The sequence below is a fragment of the Phyllostomus discolor genome, chromosome 14 (genome assembly GCF_004126475.2).
Source record: "Phyllostomus discolor isolate MPI-MPIP mPhyDis1 chromosome 14, mPhyDis1.pri.v3, whole genome shotgun sequence".
Classification (NCBI taxonomy): domain Eukaryota; kingdom Metazoa; phylum Chordata; class Mammalia; order Chiroptera; family Phyllostomidae; genus Phyllostomus; species Phyllostomus discolor.
In genome coordinates this window covers 51,879,669-51,900,090 of record NC_040916.2, presented here as the reverse complement: position 1 = coordinate 51,900,090, position 20,422 = coordinate 51,879,669, and the positions used below count along the sequence as shown (strand labels likewise).

The following is a 20,422-nucleotide window of genomic DNA, read 5'->3' as shown; positions in this document are numbered from 1 at the left end:
TTGAGGGTGGGTAAGTTTTATAGGTCCCCAAATGGAGGAATAAGGGAATTTAAGTGGTCTTTAGAGTAGATTAGTTTAGAGATAGTGTCTAAAGTAGATTAGAAGAGGAAGAAAGCAGAAACAGGAATTTAAGGGGCTATTGCAGCACCCAGATGGGGTTCAGGTGGTGGTAACAATGCTAGTAGAAAGGAATGACTAGATACAGAAAACAAATGCTTTTATCACAACTGCATAATGGAATTAAGGAGAGGAAAGAGTCAAAGATGGTTCTAAGATAATACAACTTTGTAACTACAGAGATGATGCTGCCATTATCAGGAATGGGGGAATTGTTAGTAGGCAGTGGTTTAGTAAGGAGATGATGTAATGTTTTGATGAAAAAAAAAAGATTTTATTTATTCATTTTTAGAGAGGGGAAGGGAGGGACAAAGAGAGGGAAAGAAACATGAATGTGTGGTAGCCTTTCACACACGCCCTACTGTGGACCTGGCCTGAAACCCAGGCATGTGCCCTGACTGGGAATCGAACCAGCCACCTTTTGGTTCTCAGGCTGGCACTCAATGCACTGACCCACACTAGCCGTGGTTTAATGTTTTTGATTTTGAATTTATTGATTTTTGAGGCACCAGCTGAGAATCTATAAGTGAAGATGAGCTATAGAGTGATACACTGAATGGGAACAGTAAGATTACTAAGATGAGTTCTTTGATTGTGGCGAACATATTTCCAGTGTTTTCTAAATGGAAACTGCCAGAAGTTTGTCACACATTGAGAAGACGTTGTTCCTGTTTTACCTAAGAGATAACTAAGCCTTAGTTTATTTCTTCTAATTGTTTACATTGAAAAGTAGGACTTATATAGTTCCTATCTAGGTCTTACCAGACTAGGCCCATTTTTATCAGTCCTCTTTTTTTATATCCCAGACTACTACCACTTCCAACCTCATTTTGAAATAAAATTCATGCTTCCTATCTCCATCCTTATTGGATGCCCTTTGTGTCTTTTTTGTATGCACTCCTTTGGTTGTTAAAGAAATTGGGCTAGTTTTGTCTTTCTTCTTTTTCTTGTTTACTTTAAAAGGCATTTTCTTCTCCAACAGATACAGGTTTAGAGTGTCCGGTATGCAAAGAAGATTACATAGTTGAAGAGGAAGTCCGGCAGTTACCCTGCAACCACTTCTTTCATAGCAGTTGTATTGTGCCATGGTTGGAACTGGTGAGTACAGACCATGCTCATCTGTGATAGGGCATCTATGCCAGTCACATCTTGTCGGGGGATAGTTGAGAGTAAGAGTATAGTTAATAGTTAATGAAGATTAGATTTTAGTCCCTGGCTAAATCCTAGTAACACCATTACTGTTTCTTAGGTTATTATCTATTTGAATCTTCTGACGAGGGGTTAGCAAACTATAACCCACAGGTCACTGTGGCCTGCCATCTGTTTTTGTAAGTGGAGTTTTATTGGAACACACCTGTGTTTATTTGTTTACAAATTGTCTATGGCTACTTTTGTGTGACATCAGCAGAGCTGAGTAGTTGTGACACAGGTGGTATATAGCCTGCAAAGCCAAAAATATTTATTACCTCTCCTTATATAGAAGGTTTGCTAATCTCTGCTCTAGATCATCTCAGGTCACTGATTCTGGTTAGTTCTGTTTGGTGGTATGTGTTAGCTATTGTTAAATTGCTATTAAGAACTTTCTGTCAGTTCTGTTTGAGAGAGGTCCTGGTATTAAACCTTGAAGCCCAGTATACACTATGTGAGAATGCATAACCTTTTTGTTTTTCTACCCGCCAGCTCTCAGGATTTCTTAAGTGTTTAGTACCTGCAACTTCTCAGGTCAAGCTGTTTACATGGACTGATATCTTTTGTTTCAGCATGATGCATGTCCTATATGTAGGAAGAGTTTAAATGGTGAGGACTCTACTTGGCAAACCCAGAACTCTGAGGCCTCTGCAAGCAACAGATTTAGCAGTGACAGCCAGCTACATGACCGATGGACTTTCTGAAGCTAAAGACCACATCTGAGCCAGGGTTGTGGTAGTCATCTTACCACAGCTGTAAATTGTATCAACACAAAAAAAATAGTAGCTGGATTTAGGGATCGCATAAGAAATCCCAGTCCATGATATTAATGTAGTGTTTTTCTTTAAATTTAAAGTTAGTATCTATAGATGGGATTGTATCTGCAACCAAATGCTTCTTATTCCTGAATTCAGAATGATATATTTTATAAGTGTGAAACTTAATTATGTGGGTTTACCTTTGCCAGAATAGAATTAGTTCCCTTAAAGTCTAGCTAGAGTTTTGCTCCCTGTCATATTATCTGGTAATGGATGTTTTCACCTCCTTGTCCAGCCTTCACCCTATCATTAGTGTATTTTGCAGTAAATACAGTGGAATCAGAGCCGTAAAGTCCTTCTGTTTTAATTGTACAAAAGCATATATTCTTGGCCACATTAGCTGTAAATTGAGGTCTGATTAATTCAGGAGTCTGAGACTAGTGATTTTGTTTTTTTCTTGAACCCCTAGGTGTCAATCAAAGAAAAATTACAGTGGGAGGGAGAAAGTGGCTATCATTATACTGTTTGGTTTTCCCATTTTAATATTTAAAGACTACTTCAAAAAATGTGGTTTCCACAGAAACCAACATGACATGTCTTAGGGGTCTTCTGTTGGTAAGAATCTAATTCTGGTTCTTTTTTGTGAAAGAGCTGGACAGCATATAGGCAAAGAACAACAGATGTTTGAAATACTTGGTACTGAGGTTTAATTTCCCTCAAGAATGACTTCATTACTGCTTCTATTCACTGTTTTTAGTAATTCATTGGCTTTTAGGAATTGAGATTTTATGTCATCTCATAAATTTTTTTTCCATTATAATTTTTGGTAAGCCCTTTGATCCTCTCTGAAACCTTTCTGTGTGCTTGGTTCTGGCTATACTTGGAATCTAACTGATTATTGTGATCATGCCCAAAACAACATGGTCTGTGAGAGGTAGGCCTTATTTTTTTCAGCCTAACAGTGTCCCATGTGCATGCACATGCTATTTGGAGCATTTGAAAAAGATTAAAAATGTCCTTGAAACCTCAAGGTCTCCAAAGGAAATGATGGGGACATGTAATCACTGTTAATACCCCCAAAGGGTTACAGAGGGGCACTTGTTTGTGTGCTGTTCCCAGCCCTTTATATTTTGGAATGAGCAGAACAAGAAGGCTACTTTTTGGTGAGTCTCTTTTGGCTTGGAGTCTTTTCTCAGTTTTTATTGATTATCATACACTAAACTGTGATTTAGGGGGTGAGGGAGGAGGGTTAGAGATATCTTTGTACTTTGATACATGGTAAAGGGGTAGTGGAGGAAAGAGAGAAAGTAGGAAAGTGGCCTGCTGAATTAATAGCCTGCCTATAAAAATTGTGACTATAAAGGTATGATTCAGATTGGGCCCAGAGGAAATAAAAGATGTTTTTTTCATATGCCTCTCATGTCATACCTCTGTAGAGATTGATTCTTTGGAGAATGTGAGCTATTAACTAAGGCTGTTGGTGGGGTGGGGGGAAAGGGCGGTGAAGAAGCTGGAGGGAGGTGTGAGGTATAATACAATTATTTAATGGTCACTGTTCAGCTGTCTCAGAAAAATTGTGGTAGCCTAGCAAATTTTGTCTGCCTATTAAGTGTCTGGAGGTGCCAGCATAGACATTTGTATTTTTATTTCCAGCTAGAGAACTAGAAGGGATCTGAGTAGCTTCACAAAATGGGGGAAACAAAAGCACTGGAATCAGGGATTTGCCTTTTAAATACGCAGAGTAGCAAGTAACATCAGTCTAAATTATCTGAAATTTTGTTCACTTTCTTGCTCTGATTAGATTGAGGAGATGGCTATTTCCCAGACTCCCTCCCACTTAATGAATCTGTGGTGCTTCTTTCTAGAATAGGAGGCATCTCAGACATCCACATTAATTTAGGTTAAGGAGGATGTTTGGGTTTTCTAGAGGAGCAGAACTATAGGGTATGGGTGTGTTTGTGTGTATACATGGATAGATTTATAATGAATTTGCTCATGTGATACAGAGGCTAAGAAGTCCCAAGATATGCAGTCAGCCAGCTTGGATAGAGAAAGTAGTGTCATTCATATTTGATTCTAGAGACCTGAGCATAGGTGAGTTGATTGTGTAAGTTCTCGTTCAAAAGCTGGAAGCTTCAAAACCCAAAAGGAGCTGATGTTTCAGTTTGAATTAAAAGTCAGGAAAGGACCAATGTCCTAATTCAGTCAAGCAGGAGTTCCTACTTGCTAGCAGGATTATCAGCCATTTTGTTCTATTTAGACCTTCAGCTGATTGGATGAAGTTCACCCATATTAGGGAGGGAAGTTTGCTTTATTTAGTCTACTGATTCAGAGACTAATCGTATCAAAAGTACCCTCATTGACACACTTCAAAGTAATGTTTGACCAAATATCTTGGCATCTCATGGCTGAGTTACACTGACACATAAAATTAACCATCACAAAGAAGAAAAATAGAGATGCTGAACACAGCAGAATTTTCCTTATCTTAAGTTTTGCCAAATTAACGTGTCTCAAAGATGGAGGCGTAAGTAGACACACTGTGCCTCCTCACACAACCAAAATAAGGTCAGCAACAATTTAAAAACAAGATAACAAGCAGATCAAACAGAAAATTGAACTGTATGGAAGTTGGACAACCAAATATACATATTCATCCAGACTGGTAGGAAGGGCAGAGTCAGGCAGCCGGGCAGAGAAGGGTCACGACACAAAAAGCGGTGGTACCGGGCTCATAAGGCATCCTGGGCGCATAGGCAGCTGGCAGACCCAGTGAGGCAGCACCTGTGAAGCAAGGCACTGTGCGCAAGGTGCCTGGCTGTCTGGGCGATCCCACATTCGCTTGCAGATAAAGCAGGCAAAACTGGGCAGTGAGACAGACCACGAAACCCAAGATCCCCACGTCGGGAAATAGAGCCTCGGGACACTGATTGAAAACACCTGTGGGGGTTGAGGTGCAGGGAGAGACTCCCAGCCTCACAGGAGAGTGTGTTGGAGAGACCTACAGGGTCCTAGAACATGCACAAGCCCACCCACATGGGAATCAGCACCAGAAAGGCCCAGTTTGCTTGGGGGAAGCAGTGGAAGGGACTGAAATCCAACGGAGGGAGGAGCAAGCACCATTGTTCCCTCTCGGATCCCAGCCCCACATACAACATCACAACCCAGCGACTGGGCTGCCCCACCCTGGTGAACACCTATGGCTCTGCCCCTCATATGTAACAGGTGTGACCAGACCCCCTGTCCCCCCCCAAAAAGGCCTGAACAGAAGATCGGATCGAAGCTCCACAGCAAATACAACTAAATGACAAAGAGATAGCCAGCCTATCAGATGCACATTTCAAAGCACTGGTGGTCAGGATGCTCACAGAATTGGTTGAAGTTAGTCGCAAATTAGATGAAAAAATGAAGGCTACAATAAGTGAAATGAAGGAAAATGCACAGGGAACCAATAGTGATGGGAAGGAAACTAGGACTCAAATCAATAGAGTGGACCAGAAGGAAGAAAGAAACAACCAAACAGAAAAGAATGGGGAAATAAGAATTCAAAAAAATGAGAAGCTTAGTGACCTCCAGGACATCTTTAAACATTCCAGCATCTGAATTATAGGGATATCAGAAGGGGAAGAGGAAGACCAACAAGTAGAAAAGTTATTTGCACAAATAATAAAGTAGAACTTCCCCATTCTGGCAAAAGAAAGAGACTTCCAGGAAGTCCAGGAAGCTCAGAGAGTCCCAAAGAAGTTGGACCCAAGGAGGGACACACCAAGGCACATCATAATTACATTAACCAAAATAAAAATGAAGGAGAGACTCCTAGAAGCAGCAAGAGAAAAGAAGATAGGTACCTACAAAGGCGTTCCCATCAGACTGTCAGCTGATTTCTCAAAAGAGACCTTGCAGGCAAGAAGGAGCTGGAAAGAAGTATTCTAAGTCATGAAAGGCAAGGACCTACATCCAAGATTGCTGTATCCAGCAAAGCTTTCATTTAGAATGGAAGGGCAGATCAAGTGCTTCTCAGATAAGGTCAAGTTAAAGGAGTTCATCATCACCAAGCCCTTATTTTATGAAATGTTAAAGGGACTTATCTAAGAAAAAGAAGATAAAACATGTATAATAAAAGGATAGCAAACTCACAATTATTAACAACCACACCTAAAACAAAAAGAAACTAAGCAAACAACTGGAACAGGAACAGAACCACAGAAATGGAGATCACATGGAGGGTTAGCAACAGGGGAGTGGAAGGTGGAGAGGGGGGAAAGGTAAGGAGAATAAGTAGCATAGATGGTAGGTAGAAAATAGGGGGAGGGTAAGAATAGTATGGGAAATGTAGAAGCTGAAGAACTTAAGACACATGGACATGAACTAAAGGGGGGGAATGTGGGTGGGAGAGGGTGTACAGGGTGGAGGGGAATAAAGGAGGGGAATGGGATGCCTAGCGCCTAGTCAATAAAATATATATTTTAAAAGTGTCTTATGGAAATACCTGTCTTTTTTTTTTTTTAGGTTTCTCTTTATTTCTTTAAATATATTTTATTGATTATGCTCTCAGTTCTCTCACTTATTTTTCCCCCTCTGCTTCCCTCACCTGGTCCCCCATTCCCTTCCAACCTCCACCCCTTAGTTCCTGTCCCTGGGTCATGCCTAGTTCTTTTGCTACTCTCATTCCCTCCTCTCTGTTCTTCATCTACCTGTCTATTTGTACCTACCAATTTTTGTTCTTCTTAGGCCTGTACCTTATCCCCCGTTCTCCCCCTTCCCCTTCCCAACTGCTACCCTCCAAATGATCCCATATTTGTGGTTCTTTTCCTGTTCTGCTTGTTTGTTTTAGTTTGCTTTATAGATTCAGTTGCTGATGGTTTGTTTGTTGCCATTTTGTTCATAGTTTTTCTCTTCTTTTTCTTACATAGTTGTTCCCTTTACATTTCATATAATATGGTTTGTTGACAATGAACTCCTTCAGCTTACCTTATCTGGGAAGCACGTTATCTGCCCTTCTGTTCTAAACAATAGCTTTGCTCAATAGGGTAACTGATAAATCAGCAGACAGTTTTAGGGGAACTCCTCTGTAGGTAAATTGCTTTTCTCTTGCGGCTTTTAAGATTTTCTCTTTATCTTTAGCCTTTGGCATTTTAATTACGTTGTCTTGGGTCCTTTGGGTCCAACTTGTTTGGGATTCTCTGTGCTTCCTCGATTAGTATGTCTATTTCCTTCACCAAATAAGGGAAGTTTTCATTATTTTGTCAGAAGTTTTCAATTTCTTGCTCTTTGTCTTCTCCTTGTGGCACCCCTATAATTTGGATGTTGTTACGTTTGGAGATGTCCCAGAGGCTCTTTATTCTCTCCTCTTTTTTCTTCTTGCTGTTCTGATTGAATACTTTTTTCTTCCTTATGTTCCAAATTGTTTCATTTCTTGACTTCTTCCCCTCCACTGTGGTTTGCTGTAGATTTTTCTTTATTTCACTTAATGCAACTTTCATTTCTACCTGGGTCTTTTTTATGCCATTGCAGTACCTGATGAGTTTTGAGCATCCTGATCACCAGTAGTTTGAACTGTGCATCTGATTGGTTGCTTATCTCAGTTTCATTTAATTCTGTTTCTGGAGTTTTGTTCTTTTCATTTGGGCCATATTTTTTTGTCGCCTCAATTTGGAAGCCTCCCTGTATTTGTTTCTGTGTGTTAGGTAAAGCTGCTTTGACTCCCTGTCATAATAGAGTGGCCTATTGGGGACAAGGCACTTGTAAATTACGTGGGGTAGAGCTTTAGGTGATTGCCAGGGTGGGACAAACCGATTCGTTGCTTTGTGGCTCTGTGGGTGGGGAGGACTTCGAGAAGGGATAGTGCTACTGTGGGGCTTCTGGAGATTGCCCAGAAGGAAACCTTCTCCCAGCACATTCCTGTTGCCAGTCACTTCACTTTCTCCCCTTCTTCCCATGTGCCACTTGTGCCCTTCTAGCTATTGCTCTAGTGCTGAATCCCAGATGGGGTGGGTCTGCATATGTTCTGAGACCTTTGCAGGCCCTTTAACAGTTTCTTGAGAAACCTGCAATTTCTTTTGCTACCCCAACCCCCACTGGTTTTTACAGCCAGAAGTTATGGGGACTTATCTTTCTGGCGCTGGAACCCTGGACTGGGTGGGATAGTCTGGTCTGGGGCTGGAATTGCTCACTCCAGAGGTATCCCTCATGATAGTTTTCTACCACCCGTGAATGTGGGGCCGCCTCTCTGCACTACTCCTCATCTCTGCCCCTCCTGCCCATGTGGATGAATGTGGCTTCTTTAAATTCTTGGTTGTCAGACTTCCATACTGCTCGATTATCTGACGAATCTGGGTGATAATTATTCTGTAGTCTAGTTGTAATTTTGTTGTAGTTGTGTGAAGAGGCGAAGCATGTTACCCTTTCCTCCATCTTGACTGGAAGTCCAAAATATCTGTCTTGTTTAGAGACTTCAATATTACTGTTAAACCATAGAAGAAATACATACAGGATGAGGACCAGTTTGCTGTGTGTGTCATAGATATTTTTTCTCTTCTATTTATGTTATCCTAGAAGTCTGAAATGCCTCCTATTCTAGGAAGAAACATTGTAGATTCATTGGTGTAACACCATAACATGTGTGGGGTTGATAGCTTGTTTCTAGGAATGTCTTGCTCTAAAATATATCAAACACAGTTAAGTTACAGTGCCCATGGCAGAGGGCTACATAACCCAGACTTCCCATGTGTTTCATTCATTTACAACTGGGAGGCTTACAGATGCAGAAATCTGGAGCCTTAATAGGAGTCAGGACGTGCCTTAGCTTTCCCTGATTGTCAAAGAGAAGAGAAAACTTGCAGTTTCAGGTCTTGAGCCCTTAGATTTGAGGCCTCTACTTTAATATGAAATGGCCTACTCTTTGAGTCCCATGCAGAGTTAAACAGAGTGGTGACTTTCAGCAGATGAATTTGGAGCAGTGAGATGGAATAATTCTGGTACAAAAATTAATTTTCCTTTGAAGTTCCTAGTGTCAGTTCTCTGAAGAGTTGAGGAACTTATAGAATCCAGAATGACATTTTGTCCCTGTTGGTATAGCTCCTTGATTCTTTCCTTACAAAACTAATTTCTAAGAAAAGGGATTATTCTAGGTGGAGGATATGGGGAGGGCTATAAATCAAATAGCTTCCTTAGCTTATTATAAGTTTAGTTTGTCAACATTTGCTACATAACAATTGAACAAATGCTTGTTAAATGTTTTCCCTGTACAGTACTGTCTAGTCCAATAGTTAAGTTAGAAGGAAGATTTAGGGGGAACACTTTTTCTGCAACAACATCACTTTTAGTGGTTGTTATAAAAATTCTTTGTCATTGTATTGCACATGTATATGTGTGTGTATATATTCACAGACAGACATACATGCACATATCACTTGAGAAGTAGAAAGGCTATGATGAGCACTGAGGTAAAAGGAGCAGTGAATACAGCAGAGGACTGGAGCCTGATGGTCTGATTCTCTCATTGTACATACCTCAGGCTCTTGTGTTTCTGTAGTTCAGTTTTGGGACACTGTTGGCCTTGGCAAGCACCCTGTTATAAGGTGTGTTGAAGGGATTAAGTATAGGTAAAAGTCCAGTGATTCATGAGGTTAAGAATAAAAGTCTTTGAGGAAAGGATGTTCAATCATGCATTGCTTCTGTATTATATTAAGTTAATCTCAAATGTATTGCTTTTTAATTTTTTTTCTTGTTAATATTGCTGCAAATTAACTTCCTTCATGACTTGCATTTCAGTGTCTTTCTCCCTGGTGTTCAGGTGCTGTTTCTTTAAAGAATACTAATTAAATATGTCAGTCTAATGAGGAGGGAATCATAGTGTGTATCTGTTGTAAATAATAATAAAGCAGCATCTGGGGGTTTTGGAGGTGAAGAGTACTTCAGAAAAGACACACTTGAGGAGGAAAAGGAGCAAGGCTTGTACAGACAGATGATGCTAGGGGAAAAATCCTCTTTGGGCCCTGGTGGAGACGCAAAGAATCTTGTTTACAGTTGCTGTTTATAAGAATAAACCAGTGGAGATTTGGGAGTTTGGGGGACTAGCAGGACAGAGTTCTCTTATTGAGAATTTCCAGAATGAATCTTGCATAACTTCTGGTGCAGGGAGTTGGAGAAGTATTTGATGGGGTAAACATCACAGGTGGCTATTCTGAGGGAGGAAATTGTAGGCTTGTAGTAATGTCAGTGTCTCCAGCAGTAGTCGGAAACCACAAGGCTGTCTCAAGGATTTAAAATATAATGGTAAAAAACAATGTTTACAACTGGAGATTTTTTCCAGGATCAAAATAGAGGTGTTGTCTGATCCAAAAGACAATGAGGGTTTGATCCCTCATACCTGCCAGACAACTGGCATTACATGCATTCAACTCTAGGATCTTATACATATAAACCTTATGTTGTTGCCAGATTACACTTAGAAGGTGTCCATGGAAGTGGAGTCTATATGTTGCCTTTCCTCTTGCAGCTAGTGCACTTATTTCTGTGTATTATGGGATGTAGGCTTGTGGTTCTTTACCTTTTCTAATAAGATGTTATCATTTTTAAGGCCCCAAAATTTTTAGACTCATTCCCAACAAGGTGATAGTTTTATTTTTAGTACCTTAGTGAAAAAAATATGTAACAAAGAGCTGCTATGGTTTCAGTAATGCTATTAAATTTATTTGTCTTCATTAGTCACAGCAGAATCTAATACATCCAGTTGAAATACAGAATGTACTTATTTGTAAGATGTATTTCAGAACTTCATTTGCCCAAGGACACATAGCTGGTATGTTGCAGAGCCAGGTCTTTGACTCCATGCCAGTTTTTTTTAACTTCCATAAGACAAAATCCAAAATCATTTGAGTTTGAGGTTTAAGACCATTACTAATAAGGGTCTTACCCATCTCTTTCAGCCTTCTCTCTCTGTGTTCCCACAAACTTTATCTCCCACTTTTGGCAGGTCCTGACCAAGGATCCCAGGTAAGGCATCTGTTTCTTTTGATGATTTGCTGTTTAGGTCCACTTAAATTTTCTGTGTTTCTACCTCTTTATTCATGTATTTCTTTCTATCAGAGATATTCTTCCTGTCCCCCTCCTTTTGGCTTAACTATGACAAGAGCTTATGTGTTTAGAGGGAGAGAGGATTTGTGAATTTAGGAGATAAAGGCTGTGAATATTGCTTTGGCATTTATATAAAAAAGAAATGGCTAAAGATGTTGACAGGTACTTAGTTGAAAGTAGACAGTTGTGATCTGTAGTGCATCTGGTCTTCACAGATCTTCCTACAGCAGTGTTATGTGCATTGCTCTTGAACACCATTTCCTCTGCTTTCATGCCAACCTCAAAACACTGGGTCTGAGTCAGTTTTTCTCCTGTCCTACCTATCTTTGCTTGTTTCCTCTTTCTTCCCTCCTTTAGTGGTAAATAAAAATTTCTTGAAAAAAAATTGGTGTTCTCAATTTGCTTGACTTGGTTGTTTTACTATGTTAGAGGGGAGGGAGGAAGAGTTCTTCTGGAACACAAAAACTTGTACTTATCTAGTTTTTGAGTGAGAACTGCACACTAGCCACTTTTGCTAGAGCTGCGTTTTACCTGTTGGGACTGAGTTGGAAAGAAAGGCAAGTTTGCTCTGGCAGTGAGTAAGGAAGATCAAGAGATACGCTCATTTTCCACATTTTATATTCCCCAGATTCTTGCATATTCCCTGTGCCCTGTTTGTTTTTTTGTTTGTTTTTTAATGTACATATTGTAATGTGAAAGATGCCAAGTTAAAGAGAGTCATATTTATCTTATTGTGACTTTTTAAAAAAGTTTCTTCTGGCACAAAGTTCTTACAGAGCTGTAGACAAAAGAGAAAAGTTTGTATTACTACCACACAACTTAGAATAGCAACATAATACTTCATGTAATTCATCCTGGGATGTGTGTTTGATAGGTGCTTATGACTAAAGAGGGAGTGGAAAAGGAAAAAACATGGAATGTATTATGTGTTGTGTTTTACTGCTGAAGTTGCAATTGTGACCCTTAGCAAATCTAACATTCTGTGGAACTGGGGAGGGAGCTAACCATCAATCTCTCCTTGCTGGAAGATAGGACAGTCAAGAATATAGATGCTACTCAAGTTCAAGGTATGTTTTCCATGTATAGCACTGAATACAACGTTGGCATGGTGATAGGATGGGGTACTCACCAAAATTAGTTATGAGGAAAGCACAGATTCAGGAAAGTCCCTTATCCTTTTTGTCACTTGTAAGTATGACAATTTGGCCTATATGATCCCACTAGGCCTGAGAAAACATATACTTTTATTCTCTTTACTAATAATTCTGGTAAGTCTTCTTGGGGAAAGGAGGAAAAGAAAAGGAATGAACTATCAAAACTTCATTCTCTTCACCTGACTAGAGAAGGGAAAAGACCTTAGAGATTTTTTACTCCAGCAGTACTTGGGAGTCAGAGGTAGTAAGTGGTAGTAGATTGAATGGCTAAACTTAATTTACTCTTTAAAGTTTTTATTCTGTATGAAGGAATAAAATTTATTAACAATAACCTAACCATCTGACGGAACTTAGACTTAGTAAAGAGTATGTCTGTCCCTGGCTGGTGTGGCTTAGTGGATTGAGTGCCAGCCTGCGAACCAAGGGGTCCTTGGTTCAATTACCAGTCAGGGCATGTGCCTGGGTTGTGGGTCAGGTCCCAAGTGAGGGGCACATGAGAGGCAACTGCACACTGGTGTTTCTCTCCTTTCTCTCTTCCTTCCCTTCTAAAAATAAAATCTTTATTAAAAAAAGAATATGTCTAACAGGCCAGAGTGCTTTATATTCATCAGTTTCTTCTTGAAAACTAGCAAAGGCTTACATTTGGCAGGTCCTTGCCAAGGGTCATGTTCCTTTTGATAGCTTGTAGTTAAAGAGTTGGAATTAAGGGAGTGTTAAGTGGCCCATTTCTAGAAATGGGAGGAGGCAGTCTCTGAATAGGGAGGGATGTAAAAGAGTTGAGAGAAGGTGCTTTAGATCATGGTAGGTAATTACTGAGAGGACAGGGTTTTAGAGAGAGAAGGACCTGTATTTCTGTGAACTGGGGCAACATTTAACATCTGTTCCTGTTGCTGAGGTTAGGACCACCATGTAAAGCCTAGCCCTTCATACCAATTCTTCAAACAAATTATTAAGAGCCTACATGTGCCTGGTACTTATTTTGTTGTTAGAATAAACAAGGTAAAGTCCCATCGTTTATAGAGCTTACGTTCTGGTGGCATTCAAACTGTTTGTTATTGATTTGAAGAATGCCCAAATGGAATTAGAATGCCAAGGATAGGCAGACCTGCATCAGTTACTGATTATGCAAAAATGTAGTGACAAAACTTTGCAAATTCCAATCTAATAGGGAAAACCCTGATGAAAACCCTGATTCATATTGATAAATGGTACTCGGAGGGCTAAGCCAAAAGTTTTAAATGTACTTGGTCTGGCCATCAGCTTTTGCCAAGGAGCTGCATTGTTCAAACCTCACTTTCAGAGTAAGTGTGCCTCTTGTTCATTTTCATATAATGGTCTCAACTTGTAGCCCTCTCTGTTCATTTAGTGCATAGAGGCAACTGTATTTACTTGACTTTCTCAGAGGCCTATTATACCCAAAGGAAAGTCTGATTCATCTATCCTTCCCTAGTTAGTATGAAATCTTTAGTTCCTTTGGATCATTTTTGCCTTCATTGGATTGATGTTTTCTTGTGAACAGCTTGGGGTTGAGTATTTTTCTCTCCCAGTTGACTTCCTTTCCACTCTTCTGGAGAGTAACCTAGACAACATTGCTTGGTGTGTTTAAGGTTTTACCCGCACATACCTTGAAGGGCCACCAGACTAGTGACCAGCATCACCCAGACCTCTTGCAGGAAGCTTGAACTGAGAGTGCCTTTACTGTGGCTGAACTCATGGTGTCCTGTTTGTTTCAGCCCCATCACTGTGTAGTTCCCTGTCTCTGGTTCAGAAGAGAATCAGGGTATTAGGGAAGGGTGTCAGAAATCAGCGCTTCCCTTTGTATCACCTTAGAACATCTTTTAGTCTCCAAGTATCTCTCTCAGTATAATTCGTTGCCCAACTAAGTATTTTTTTTAATGTTGTGGATGATAATGATTTGCTTTAGCAGCAATAAATGAATATGGAATCCATTGTTTATCACACTGAAGATGCAAATAGGCCTACCTCGAAGGAACTGTAAAGTCATGCCAGAGAGAGAGCTAAAATAGCTTAGTTACTTTGGAGTTGGGTGTACTAGGTCTCATTTACAAACCATCTGTTAGAGTGGATCAAACAGTTCACCCTAAGTTAAAATCTGGGCTTTTGGATAGATCTGGATTTTTATCTCCCACTTAGTAGTAGCTAAGTAAATTTACACAAATTCCCTTTCTCAAAAGACCATGAAGATTACATGAAATATGACTTAGCACCATGCTTGACACAGCTGAGAGGATGAGAAGCCATTGTATCTTAACGGAGAACCATCACAAATAGAAATAATTAGAACATAAACAGTAGATTACAAGGAAGAGGGGCTTTGTTGTACTCCCATTCTGTTCCCTAAGGCTTAGTGCTGTGCCTGGGGTGTACAGTACTTTTTGTTAGATGAATGAAAGAGCAGTTTCACTAGTGAATGAAGTTAGCTGGAACAGTACTAAATAGTAGTGCCAGGCTAATGTAGATTTCGTCCCATAGACAGTGAAAAGCATTAAAACCGAATGGTGGTGCATCATGTATAAGTTAGCATTTTAAATTTCTGTTGGCTGTGTGGATTGGAGTTAGAGACCATAACAGTCTGTGGACCATTTATTAGGCAACAGCTCACTGCCAGGCCCTGAGGTTGGTGTGAGAGAAAAATGAGTAAGACAGCTGGAGCTCAAGGGACTTAACAGTTAGGAGACTATTGGAATGTGTTGTGTGAGATGATGACCTGGAGAACACTTGGAGAGAGAGGAACAAATGTGGGAAAGGACTAGTAGTATTTACTAACAGTAGAGGGGAGCAGGTAAAAGGAGGAACCAAGATTTTGACTAAATTATGGACAGAAATACAGTCTCGGGACGATAGGTTTGAGTTTGAGGAAGTGATAAGTCATTCAGGAGATTGGAGTCCGGCTGTCAGTGGAAATGTTTAACTGAAACTTAGGGAAGTATTTATAGATGAAGGAGTTGATTTGTGGGTCAGCTGCAAGGAAGTGCAGGTTTAAATTATGAGGGTGGATGAGAACTTGTGAGAGAAAGTGAAAGATGGAACGTAGGGATGAGTCTTGGGGAATGCCCATGTGTGAGAGATGGAATGTGGAAATAAGAGGCATAGAAGGAGAGAAGAATGGCCAGAAAGGTAGAAAAAAAAACAAACAGGAACACAGTCACAGAAGTCAGTAGAGATGGGAGTGGATAGAGGGAGAATGCAAGTGCTGAATGCTGTAGCTTGGCCAGAGAAACTAGAAAGGAAATCTGGACTAAAGTAGGAAAATTGGATGGACTGCTGACCACCGGGGGGTGAAAACATTTGTTAAAAGGCTCAGCCAGGTTTTAATTTTGGGTGTAATTTATACTTAATTTTCTTAAAAAGTAACATACTACTTGGAAGTTCATAAAGAATAATAGCAGTCTGCCGTTATCTTTCTAGGCTTATTCCTTCACTGTCAACTCTTTGAGATGTTTCACCGTATTTCTAAATACTATGCTCAGTTACCACTTCTTGATGATAAAGTTTAGATACTATCTATTGATTTTGAAAGAAGATAAGGATGTTTCTCTTAAACCTGTAGCATTCTGTGCATCTTTCAAAAACCATGTCTACATAACATATTATGTAAATGTTACTTAATACAGAGTCACGTTGTATTCCCTATGATTGTTTCCTTTGGAAAATTTAGTGTTTTCCTCGGAGATAATGATCACCTGTTGTTTTTTTTAACCCAGTTTTCCATATTCTTTTTTTTTAAAAGATTGTGGGGTTTTTTGTTTTTGGTTTTGGTTTTTTTAGGTGGTTTTTTTTTCTTCTTCGTTTTTATAGACAGAGGGGAAGTGGGGGAGAAGGAGGGAGAGAAACATCAATGTATAGTTGCCTCTTGCATGCTCCCACTGGGGACCTGGCCCGCAACCCAGGCATGTACCCTGACTGGAAATTGAACCAGTGACCCTTTTGTTTGTGGGCCTGTGCTCAGTCCACTGAGCTACACCAGCCAGGGCTCATATTCTTCACTAGATCTGTCATAGGCCTTGGGAGAGATGATCAATTCATTCTTACCCCCTAGAGTTTCCTTTGTAGCCATCTTTCTCTTGTTCTCTTCTGGACTATGCCCTTTTTAGCACTTTCCATTCTAGAATTACCTTATTCCCTTCCCTCTATTAAATTATTTGTTTCCAGGATCCCATTTTATCCACTCTACTGAGTCATTTTCTAGTTTTGCTAAAGCACATTTTCTGGTAGCTTCAAGATCACATAGAAGACAAATTTTTTTGAGTCATTGCATGTCTGACAGTGTCTTTATTCCTTCCTCACACTTAATTGGTAGTTTGGTTGGGTGTAGAATTCTAGGTAGAATATAATTTTTAGTTTTGAAGGCCTGCATCATTATCCGGGCATATAGAAACAGAATCACTCTCTGCTGGGCAGCTGAGGCTGAAGTTCCCATATTTAGGCTGCGCCAAAGTAATAACAGCAAGAGAGCACAAAATGAAGAAGATATTCAGGGATGAGAGACTTTGCTATCCCAGAGAGATTGAGACAGTAACTGGGGTTCTGTTAGTTTCTGGTTTTGGTTTCTGGAAACGACCTCATAAAGGTCAACAATATTTCTTGCTTTATTTTTTTTCCCCTTTAACCTATGGCAGCTTGAATGGGTTTCTGTTTCTTACAACTGAATGGTCTTTAAGACAATCATCCATTTTATTTTAAATCTGTCTCTCTGTTCCATCCTGAAGGTTCAGTGCCTGTATTTAGAAATATAACCATATTCCTTAGATTGCTCTCAATTGGGAATGAAGAGTTCTAAATTATACTGGCTCTGGCCAGTGAGTGGCGTTGGGTAAGTTATTTTTCTTCCTTGTGACCCAATCTCAATGTCAATAACAATGAGATGACTATGTCAGTAAGATTTTTTTTAGTTGAAGACAGAATAAGATTACCTTGTTAGGAGAGCAGCATTTGCCAGTGCGAGTGATGGGAAAGGATTGAGTAATAATTTGAAGGACTTTTTCTTAAGGAGACTGCCTATTCAGGACCTGAAATAATTACTTGTGTCTTGTAGCTACTGACCCTGTTTATGTCCTACTTTGTGGTATTAGGACTATTAGGATCTCACTTATGATTAAAATGGAAAAAAAAATGGCCCTGAAGGTGGATTTCTGGCTTCTGGCTTCTAGCACAACACTGATAGGTCCCACTGGCTGATGGTGTGGCTTGGTTTATGGTGAACACCAACTGAGATGAACTTTCACGGATGCCATCTGTCTCAAGATAGTGTTTCACTCTCAGTTGCTCCAGGCTGGTCTCAGGGGAACAGTACCAAGACCTGTCCTTACACAAAAACACTACAGTCTCCTCAGCCTCTAATTTCTTATGCTGCACAGTACAGATTAAGCTTAATCACTTTCCTTCCTGGGAAACTGAGCTGAGGATGTTCATGCATCCTGAAACAGGAAGGGAAGAATTAGCCATGGGAGCTTGGGTATATGTGGTAAATGAAATTCACTTACAGATAGATGTTGAAGCAGAGATGGGGGGCTGCCCCTTGGATGTAAAGTACAGTCCTCTTAGAAGAATTGTCGATGAGTTATATCTGAGAGAGACCTGAAATTCAGGAATGGTTTGTATTTTACTGTCCTTCTGGAAACCTATAGAGCCCTTAACTTAAGGTGCTTTTTTGTATTTTCAATCCTCAATATAGTCCTAGAGACAGGTGTTATTCCCTTTTTATAGATAAACAAATATGAGGCACAGAGTGGTTAAATGGGTTGCCAGAGTTGGCAAAACTGGATTTCATCAATTTACAGTGGGTGAGCCTGTAGGAACCTTACTTAGATTGAGGGCCAGATTACCAGGCTGTTTGCAACACATAATAATAATATAAGCAGAATGTCTCATGGGGTGGGCAATACCATTCTAACAAAAAAGAAAAATGAACTATTTTTCACCCTTTCATTAAGGTCAAGAAAAGTGGGTCCTTTTCTTCCTGGCTACCAAAAAAAAAAAAAAAAAAGATGGGATTTATCCCTCATGAGCCTTAAGATCTTTCCTGATGGCTGTCTGCTCTGGGAGTTGGAGATGGGCTAAGCTCACCACTAAGTTGGATGTCCACAGTTGCCTGAAGAATGGCCGGGGCAAAGCAGCCTCTGCCACGTGCCATCAGCATCCTGTACATTGTTGGCAGCTCCAGGAACTCGAAGTAGATGGTTCTGCTGGTGTCCTTGGCCTCACTTTTCCTAAAGGACAGGGAGAGTCCTAGACAAGGCATTCCAGGGCTCCAAGAGCATATCCTGTTCAATGCACTAACTTCTTCTGTTGACTAGAGTCTGATGGAGGTGGTGGAGGAGGGCTTGGGCATGAGGGAAGTGAGATAGTAAATCACAGGTACATCTGGTAACAGGTTAATACCCAAAATTTATAAAGAACTTGTAAGACACAAAAAAACAATCCCATTAGAAAATGGGCAAAGGACCTAAATAGACACTTTTCCAAAAAGGATGCACACATGGCCAAAAAACATAAAAAGATGCTCAATGTTACTAATCAGAAATGCAAATTAGAACCACAATGAAATACCACCTCACACTGCAGGATGACTATCATCAATGAATCAACAAATGCTGGTGAGGATGTGGAGAAAGGGGAACCCTTTGGCACTGTTGGGAATGCAGATTGGTGCAGCCACTGTGGAAAGCAGTATGGCAATACCTCAAGAAATTAAAAATGGATCTGCCTTTCGACCCAGTGATTCCATTTCTGGGAATATATCCAAATAAACCCAAAACACTAATTTGAAAGAACATAAGTACCCCTATGTTCATTGTGGCATTACTTAAAATCACGAAAATAAGGAAGCAGCCTAAGTGTCCCTCAGTAGATGAGTGGATAAAACAACCCCGGGGCAGTTACATAATAGAATACTACTGGGCCATACAAAATTTTTTACCCTTTGCAACAGTATGAATGGACCTAGAAAATGTGCTCAGTGTAATAAGCCAGTCCAAGAAAGGTAAATACCATATGATTTCACTGCTATGCAGAATTGAATGAACAGACTAAACTAACAAGGAAAATGGGGACAAATTCGGAGAACTGGATGACAGCTATGGGGGTAGGGTTGATGACATGGATGACAGTGATTGTAGGGGAGAGAGCAGTATAAAGGGCATGAACGGTGATGGAAAAAATGCAATAAAAATAGTAAATCAAGTGAGGTGTACTTTCTGTAGAGGTTTTTTTAAAAAGATTTTTAGAGAGAGGGGAAGGGAGGGAAAAAGAAAAGAACAGAAATATCGATGTGTAAGAGAAACATCAATCAGTTGCCTCTCACCTCTTGAATGTTACCTGACTGGTTACTGAACCTGCAACCCAGAAATGAACCCTGACTGGGAATTGAACAGGTGACCTTTTGGTTTTCAGAACATTGACTAACCCAGCCACACCAGTGAAGGCTTTCTGTAGATGTTTAAATATGTTCAAAGGGGTACACAGTTAAAAGTTTCCTTCCAACTTCCACCCCCCCCCAATGACCTAATACCCATCCCCAGAGTTAACCAATGTTGCCTGATTATTATGGATGCTTGTAAAGATAATTGTGTGCATATATAAACAGTTCTGTAGTTTCCCTTTTTCAAAAGAATACATTTTGCTTCTTTTACTTAACCAATATGTCCTAGAGACCGTTTCATATCACTACATAAAAATTGATGGACAGTATTCATAATTAGGTTACATTATTGATAAGGATTTCTATTAGTGAACATTTCAGTTATTTCCAGTCTTTTCCAAGCCCTACTGCAATGAAGAACCATGTACATACATCATTTTATTAATGATACAGCTCTAGAAGTAGTATTGCTGGTCAAAGGGTGTGTATATTTGAGTAATACTGCCATATTGTCCTTCACAGAGGTTGCATTAGTGTACATTTCCACCAGCACATGAGAATGTTTCCTCACACCAGGGCCAGCAACATGATGAGAGGTTAAGTATTGTCTCAGTGTAGTCCTGATTTACAGTTTTTATCATGATGGAAGCTAAGCACATTTTGAAAAAAATATTTTATTTGCTTATTTTAGACAGGGAAAGGTAAGCAGAAAGAGGGAGGGAAACATTAATGTGTAGTTGCCTCTC

At 40.0% G+C, this 20,422-nt stretch overlaps 2 protein-coding genes and 1 long non-coding RNA gene across 3 annotated transcripts in view; 1 reads left to right on the top strand and 2 right to left on the bottom strand.

The window, feature by feature from the left end:
- The window catches only part of RNF115 (ring finger protein 115), a 79,345-nt gene extending 75,873 nt beyond the window's left edge, over positions 1–3,472 (top strand). Inside the window, 2 exon segments of the mRNA XM_028502515.2 lie at positions 1,100–1,215; positions 1,878–3,472. Coding sequence (XP_028358316.1) covers positions 1,100–1,215; positions 1,878–2,009 — 248 coding nt within the window. The 3' untranslated portion in view covers positions 2,010–3,472.
- A 6,907-nt stretch (positions 3,473–10,379) lies between these two features.
- On the bottom strand, positions 10,380–10,558 carry LOC118498092. Its single transcript, XR_004900622.1, has 2 exons — positions 10,482–10,558; positions 10,380–10,445 (listed from the first exon to the last, which is right to left on the bottom strand). It is a non-coding gene; the product is annotated as an uncharacterized LOC118498092 (long non-coding RNA).
- A 3,347-nt stretch (positions 10,559–13,905) lies between these two features.
- CD160 (CD160 molecule) lies at positions 13,906–18,470 on the bottom strand. The gene is given in 4 exon segments (XM_036015233.1): positions 13,906–14,052; positions 14,279–14,288; positions 17,406–17,733; positions 18,383–18,470. Coding segments are annotated over 4 exon segments (567 nt in total). The 5' UTR covers positions 18,465–18,470.
- Positions 18,471–20,422: the final 1,952 nt, after the last annotated feature.